The sequence below is a fragment of the Myotis lucifugus genome, unplaced genomic scaffold, assembly GCF_000147115.1.
Source record: "Myotis lucifugus unplaced genomic scaffold, Myoluc2.0 scaffold_2728, whole genome shotgun sequence".
Classification (NCBI taxonomy): Eukaryota; Metazoa; Chordata; class Mammalia; order Chiroptera; family Vespertilionidae; genus Myotis; species Myotis lucifugus.
The window spans coordinates 1-7307 of NW_005873776.1; the positions used below are offsets into that span (position 1 = coordinate 1).

Here is a 7307-nt window from a genome sequence, read left to right on the forward strand (position 1 = left end):
GGAAGGACAAAAGGATGGAAGGAAGGAAGGAAGTGAAGGAAGGAAGGAAGGAAGGAAGGAAAGAAGGGAGGGAGGGAGGGAGGAAGGAAGGAAGGAAGGAAGGAAGGAAGGAAGGAAGGAAGGAAGGAAGGAAGGAAGGAATTGAAATCATTAGGGAAATAAAATATGTGAAGATGATTAATAAATTCAAAATACCATAAAACAAAGTTACCTACAATTTCATCAAAATTTTAAATCTGAACTTAAATTTATGAATACCTACAAATATGGAACTTAGCAAAAGCCTTAAGAAGAAATAGAAAATTTGATTAGTTCTATAACCATTAACAAATCAGATCAGTAGTTAAACTTCTTTCCATAAAGTACACAAGTGGCTGGTTCTACCAAATAATTGCTGTGCAGCCAACCCTTGCACAAACAACCCAGGGCAGAGGAATATGGACTTGCTTTACAAGACTAGGGTAAACTTGATCCAAAACAAGAAAACAAAAATTAGCTGTCAGTCACATTCATTAACATAGATGTCCTTGTCATACCCATATGTCTATAACCTCATCCTATGTTCCTTTGGTTCTATCTATTTTACCACCACTGGCTTCTCAGATTTTCCTCAAACTCTCTGGGTATATACTGGCCTCAGGACATTGGCACTGACTTTTCCTCTGGAACTCCTTCTCCCAGACAGCCTCTTAGATAACAGCCTCCTGCAAGGCTCCTTTACCTCCTTCCTGTCTCTTTAAAAATGTCCTCTCAGTTATTCCTTCCCTGAAAAACATGGACACTGAAGCCATTGGGCCGATAGTCCCTACCCCTCTTCCCTGATTTGCTTTTCTTCTCTGCACTGTTCACAATCTCACATGTATCACTTCTGCCTCTGGTGTATTATCCGTCTCCCTCCCCTAGGATGAAAGTAGGGGTCTTGTTTATCTTAGTGCCGGGTGAGGGCTGAGTAACTATTTCTGGAATGAATTGGTAAATGCAAAAGTATTGAACAAAATGTTAGCATGACAAATTCAGCAATGCATTAAAAATACAGTATGATTCAGTTGGATTTTTCTCAAGAATTCAAGTTTAGTTTAAATTAGAAAATAATGATTGAAATGGCAGAGAAAAAAAACAAAAACATGAAATTATTTCAACAGATGGGGATAAAAACATTTTATGGAATTCAGGATTAAAATGACCTTACCTTCCTTAACCAATAAACCAACAGCAGACATTACACTTCATGATAAAACATGAAAAGTGCTTTTTAAAAATATATATATCAGGAACAGGAAAAGGTGCCTTTTATCATTACTACCACTCTCCTCACTGCATTTTACCCAATAAAGTCAATAGAAAGGTAGATGAGAAGGTACAAAAAATGAAAAGAGATAAAGCTCAAAATTTTCACGGATGATATGATTATCAACATAACACTCTCAAAATAATTCACAAAATGAAAATAATTCAGAAGGTCCCAAAGAGAATTTTACAAATTTTCTAGATGCAAAATCACGATGAAAATACCAATCAGAATCCCAATGAGTTAAATTGTGGAATCAGATGAACTGTCCCTAAAAAGTATATGTTATGTGAAAGGGCCATGAATAGCATGACACACAGAAGGAAGATGAACAAGTTGGATAATTTCCTCCACCACAAACCAAGAACTACTATAGGGCAGTGTGGTGTGGCCCAGGAACAGACTCGTAGACCGACAGAGCAGAAGAGACAGCCTATAGACCAGTGGTTCTCAACCTGTGGGTCGCGACCCCTTTGGAGGTCAAACGACCCTTTCACAGGGGTCGCCTAAGACCATCCTGCATATCAGATATTTACATTACGATTCATACAGTAGCAACCTTACAGTTATGAAGTAGCAATGAAAATAATGTTATGTTTGGGTCACAACATGAGGAACTGTATTTAAAGGGCCAGAAGGTTGAGAACCACTGCCATAGACAGACCCAAGCCTCTCTGAATGCTTGGTAATGACAAGGTGATGCTGGAGGATGGGAGAGAAGAATCAACTCATTGGTCAATGATGCTCAGAAAATTTGTCAATGAATAAGCTGTCAGTCTTTTGTCAATCTCCTTTGTCAACCTCCTTTCAGTGGTCCACCATTGTGTTGGTCTCTCTTCTCACCTGTCTGTCTACCATGCCCATTCTGTTGTGTTAGATTCCTTTCCCATTATTTATTTTGGAGCACCTGTGGGTGAGCAAATGCAATGGCTTGTGCTTATTTCACAATGTTTAAGTGGAAGGACATTAACCATATAGCTCATCTTAAAAAAAAAAAATAGGCTAGCTCAAGAGTTTTTCTTTCCTTTGAAATTTTTGTGTTGGGATAAGTCAACCTATAACCCCACAAAGCACTGGGCAAATATTTCAGACTGTGCTGACGGTCTCCTACAGCCCTTTAATTTAGTGTTAATTCATTTGAGAAAATGCAACTAGGAACTGGATCTGAGGAATGTGTAATACAGGTAGTTCTAGTCCCATGTAAATTCTGTGTTCAACATTTGAACCATCAGCTCTGTTCAAGAATCAATGGGCCCTATTCTCATTATATCTGGTCCTGAAAATGATTCTGGTGCAAAGGACTCTCTATTGTCTTTATAATTTCTGAAAAAAAAAGTGTTTCCTTCCAGTGCCCACACTCCACTCCGGACGCTTTCAGTGGTATTGATGTAACAGACTGGTTTCTCACCTGAGGTGCAGTGAAAACGTGGTGATGGGTGGCAGCAGAATCCACAGCCTCCAAGAAGGAGGGTTGGGAGGGTTGGGAGCATATCCTGGGCCCTGGAGCCTGGTTGCTGTGGCAACGCTGCTGCTCTGCCAAGGCTGTTTCTCACTGTGGGTGGGAAGAAGCTCCCTCCCCTGCCAGCAACTACGTGGGCTTCTGGCAGCTGGAGAAAATGCTGAGATGATGCACTGCTTCCCAGATGGGAGCTCGGAGAGTCTTCGTTTCAATCCAACAGGCAACTCAGGCCCTGCAGAAGCGCAGGGTAATTAGGACCCAGCCCCTCACAAGTGCCAACTGTGCAAGATGAGGCACTCAAAGTTTCTTACTTTGAGCGACAGTTTTGCAGAGGATCAGGACTTAAACTGGAAGGTTCCAGCCTGACCTGGGAGGAATGCAGGTTTAGAGGAATGTGTATTTGTCAATAGGGGTAATATAATTCTGAGCAATTTAAATGGCAGCATTTAAACAGGGAGTAAAAGAAAGATTTCCATTTAATTTGGAGATCTTAAACTCACTTGGAAATGCCTGTTAACTCAGGGTTGTCAATTTAGGGTTACTCAGTATTGCAATTTATCTCATGTTTTTCTAAATTTAAAAGTCACTACTCAAAGCCATAGTTAATGACCGTGACACTAATAGCACCCGTGTGCACGTGTGCGCGCACACATACACACACACACACACACACACACACACACACACACACGGAATATATAGTCTAGGTAACTAGGGATAACTTGCTGGCATGGAGGCTAGTATTGGTCCATCTAAACAGCAGTCAGGGAAATATGAATGAGTAGAAACTGACTCTGAACTAGTAATGGAATGAACCAGATGTCCTCCGTGGCAGTTTTGGTGACCATCTCTGAGTTTACCACGTCATTTGCTCCTAAGCCTAACTCCTCCTGATTTTACCTTTATTGTTATATGCTTTAGGTCTAGGACCCAGCAAAGGTAATTCCTATCTAGGAATTTGATGTTTGGACCCTTTTCTTTATATTTGAAATTCTATTCTGAAGGGTTTTGTTGAACTTGTTATTCTGGTCTTGACACCTCCGTGCCTATAGCAGCAATCTCACAAACCTGTATCAGATTCTTCGAGAAAAATCGGGGAGAGAAATCACAAAGGAATGAGATTTGAGATCATGGGGCTGTTTGAGGCACTTGCCAAAATTAGGAGTAACTCTTTCTTGAGTTGGCACTAATTTTATTTGTTTAATTTTTAATTTTTAAATGATCAGTAAGATGTCAATTTTACACCATGGCGAGACTGAGAATAGTTCAAAGATTTTTCCGCTACTCTGTTAATCTCTATCCACAACTGTGTTCAGTGACATTCAGATACTACACACACTGGTCTCCTCCATCTGCTGGAGATATTTCCTCCTATCGTATGAAGAGTCAAGCTGTTCTAACCTTTCCTACTTCCCCACCTGGGGTGTGTGGGGTGTGTGTGTGTGTGTGTGTGTGTGTGTGTGTGTGTGTCGGCTTCCTTTCTTTTTAATCTCCTCTGGAGCAGATGAGCTGAGCTCTAATTCTCTTAAGGAAGCCAGTTCAATGATCAGTATTTAAATAACCCTCTGAATATGAAGTTACTGCTCTCTGGAACTTTGCAGTTATTGCATGTATCATATGTTGCTACAAACATATAGGTGTTCCAGATAAAATGCACACAGATCTTCCTAGGACTCACATACAATAAATAACAAAGCATTTTCCAGTCCCATTTGTTTCTGAAGAAAGAAAAAGGCAGTTATGTGGAGAGTTTTTGAGGGGCTTCAACATTATGAAAAAAATATAATCAAGGATTTCCAAAAGGAAAGAAGTAGGAGGGAACCTTTGGAGTAGGATGTGTCGGGGGAAGGAGTGGGGGGCAGAGGTGGCCCAAGGTGAGACAACCCATCTTCCTTGTATCATGTCAACCCTCTTACCTAAGTGTGACCTCTCACCAGTGGCTGGCACATAGCAGCTCATCAGTATTTCTTATTGCAAAACATCGACATTTAGGCATTCTAGTCAAATTTTAGAAGAAGATATCTATAAGTCACCTACAAAATTCTTATGCTTAATTTGAATATTAACAACAGTGGTTTTTTGATTTCTCAAACTAAATGTTTAAAGGCATCTTTTGAAAATCAAGGCTAAAGTGACAAAACTTCAAAAGTGATCACTGTGGTCAAAAAAAAAATTGAAAGCCCTATTACAACACAATAATCGTTAATATTAATGTTAATGTTAAAGTTACGTCTAAGAATGATAGATATTTACTGAGTAGCTCCTCTATCATGCACTATTAATTCATTTAATGCTCACAAGAATCATTTGAGGGCAATCTTACTGTCGCCTTTTTGCAAATGGTGAAATTGAAAGAATAAACTTGCCAAAAACAGACACAGTGGTGGACCATGATGCTAACCTGCCCTGCTCTCTCCTTCCCACTGTGCCAATATCTTTCTCATTTTGTTTACCATGCAGCACAGCAAGAAATAGATTTGCATTATGAGTCACTAGAAAAGCAACATACATCAATATCTGAACTGAAAAGATTCTAAAATAATTTGCCTTACCACGCGCAGGACACTGGCATTGTTCAGTCTGCTCTTTCACTTTTAAAAATTGCTGGCTAAAGTTCATTCAATTGGGTTCCCAAATAGCAGATTTTGACTCAATGTTTAAAAAATACATCTACAGGGAGTTCAGAAGAATGAATTTCATTGAAATAAAAGCTTCAGCATGTGAAACTTGAGAGCAATGATTTGAGATTGAATGATATGCATGCATATCTGTGAAGATTCATTGTTAGAGGACGTGGTGGCAAGGAAGGGCTTCTGTTCGTTTGGGTTAGAGGAGGAAGCCGTCAGCAGACACCATCATTCTCTTGTCTGGAGGAAGGTTCATAATTAAGGAACTTGATATTTATACCCTTCAGGGCAACCTAAGACTTGATTGACAGCGTTGACCTGATGTCATCTACAAATGCAAATATACTTCCCCATAATGCTGAAATTCGAAAAAAAAATAAATTAGATGAACAAAAAATATTAATGTATACCTTTTTTCCTGTTTCCTTGTGCAGGGTGTTTCGAGTGCTGTATTAAATGCCTGGGAGGCATTCCCTACGCCTCTCTGATCGCCACCATCCTGCTGTATGCTGGCGTGGCCCTGTTCTGTGGCTGCGGCCATGAGGCGCTTTCTGGGACTGTCACCATCCTGCAAACCTACTTCGAGATGGCGAGAACTGCCGGAGACACACTGGACGTCTTTACCATGTAGGTCGCCCTGTGTGGCTTCTCGTTTTCAGAGTGTATGTGCACATTGCTGTGTGTGAAATGCATGGCCTCTAGAGTTAAGTGAGGCAATGTTATATAGAAGAACAGAATTCTCTTAGGTTATGTACACAAGTCAAAAGGACATTGACCCTGACTGTGAGCACAGCTGCAAAGCAGAAGATCAGAGCCCAACTTAATCTGGACTTAATCTGTGTGTTCCTTGACTGTAATGCTTTATCTGAAATTCGGTTACCATGACGTGGCTTGCTCAAGTTTCTGTTACTCTTGTCATCTGAGCAGAGACTTTGCTAATGGGATAGAATACAAGACGGAGCACAGGGCCTGGTGCAAATGGAGACTCGGCTGTTGACTCTGGGAAAATCACCCCAACTCGCGGGGTCTTCAGCCATGGGGGTTCCGTCATCTCTCTTTTCCTGTATCACAGGATTGGGGTGACTACTAACTAAACGTGGTGAAAGGTCCTTACTGACTCCCGCGAAAGGACAAGTCATCAGAAACAATGAGCCCCTTTCTGCAGGCACCACTCTTCAAATGTACATGTTACCCATCGCGCGTAAACTCCTGGGGTCACTAAATTACGGGGATGTTATGTTGTTCAAAAAGAGAATGCAAGCATAGTCTGGAGGTAGAAAAGAGTTTGCTGTTCAAGCTTCAGTCCCTTACTGCCTAACATTATAAGGAGCAAACGTTTAGAACTGAACTACAGAAGAACTTATGTTCCAGTAAATTCCCAGTTCAGATCATTTATTTGGTGATTTCTTGCCCACATGGCTTCTTGCATTTAGTTCAGGCTTCCTGAGACTGTGCTGTTCACGTTGCTTTATTTTGCCATTCTAAGTAAATTAAAACCTTCTTAATGTGCATAATGTTTCTGGAATGAGATGCTTTTAGAGTTACAAATCTTGGTGGCTATATGGCTAGTAGGGTGACTTTGCTTTTGACTTACATAACTCGATCAAAAAGGGATTAATCGCATTCTTATTTACCAGGGCTTTTCCTACTGGCCAGGTATAATTATCACCTCAGACCCTAGTCTAAGACAACACTCAGGCAAGCTGGACAACTTTCTAACTAGAAGATAACTTTTCTCCAACTCCAATTTCAGAAAATATAGCATGTTGCTAATTTTTTAATAACCCATCAGCTACAGGCACATAGATTGTCTTGAGAAAAGTATTGCTCATAAGTTATGCTTGTTACTTTATTTATTAAAGTTGCTTATTTCCATGAAAAGAGAAAAGGAGATGTACATCACTATCAAGTCACAGGGCAAGAATTCCCTACT

General features: G+C 40.4%; 1 protein-coding gene across 1 annotated transcript in view; it reads left to right on the top strand.

Annotated features, from left to right (window-relative positions):
• Positions 1-2915: 2915 nt before the first annotated feature.
• Positions 2916-7307, top strand: part of LOC102439322 (neuronal membrane glycoprotein M6-a-like) — a gene marked incomplete at its 3' end in the record, with an annotated part of 18119 nt that continues 13727 nt past the window's right edge. The window contains exons 1-2 of the mRNA XM_006108585.3: positions 2916-2994; positions 5809-6001. Of these exons, the coding sequence (XP_006108647.3) occupies positions 2916-2994; positions 5809-6001 (272 nt within the window). The remainder of the gene's footprint in view (positions 2995-5808; positions 6002-7307) is intronic.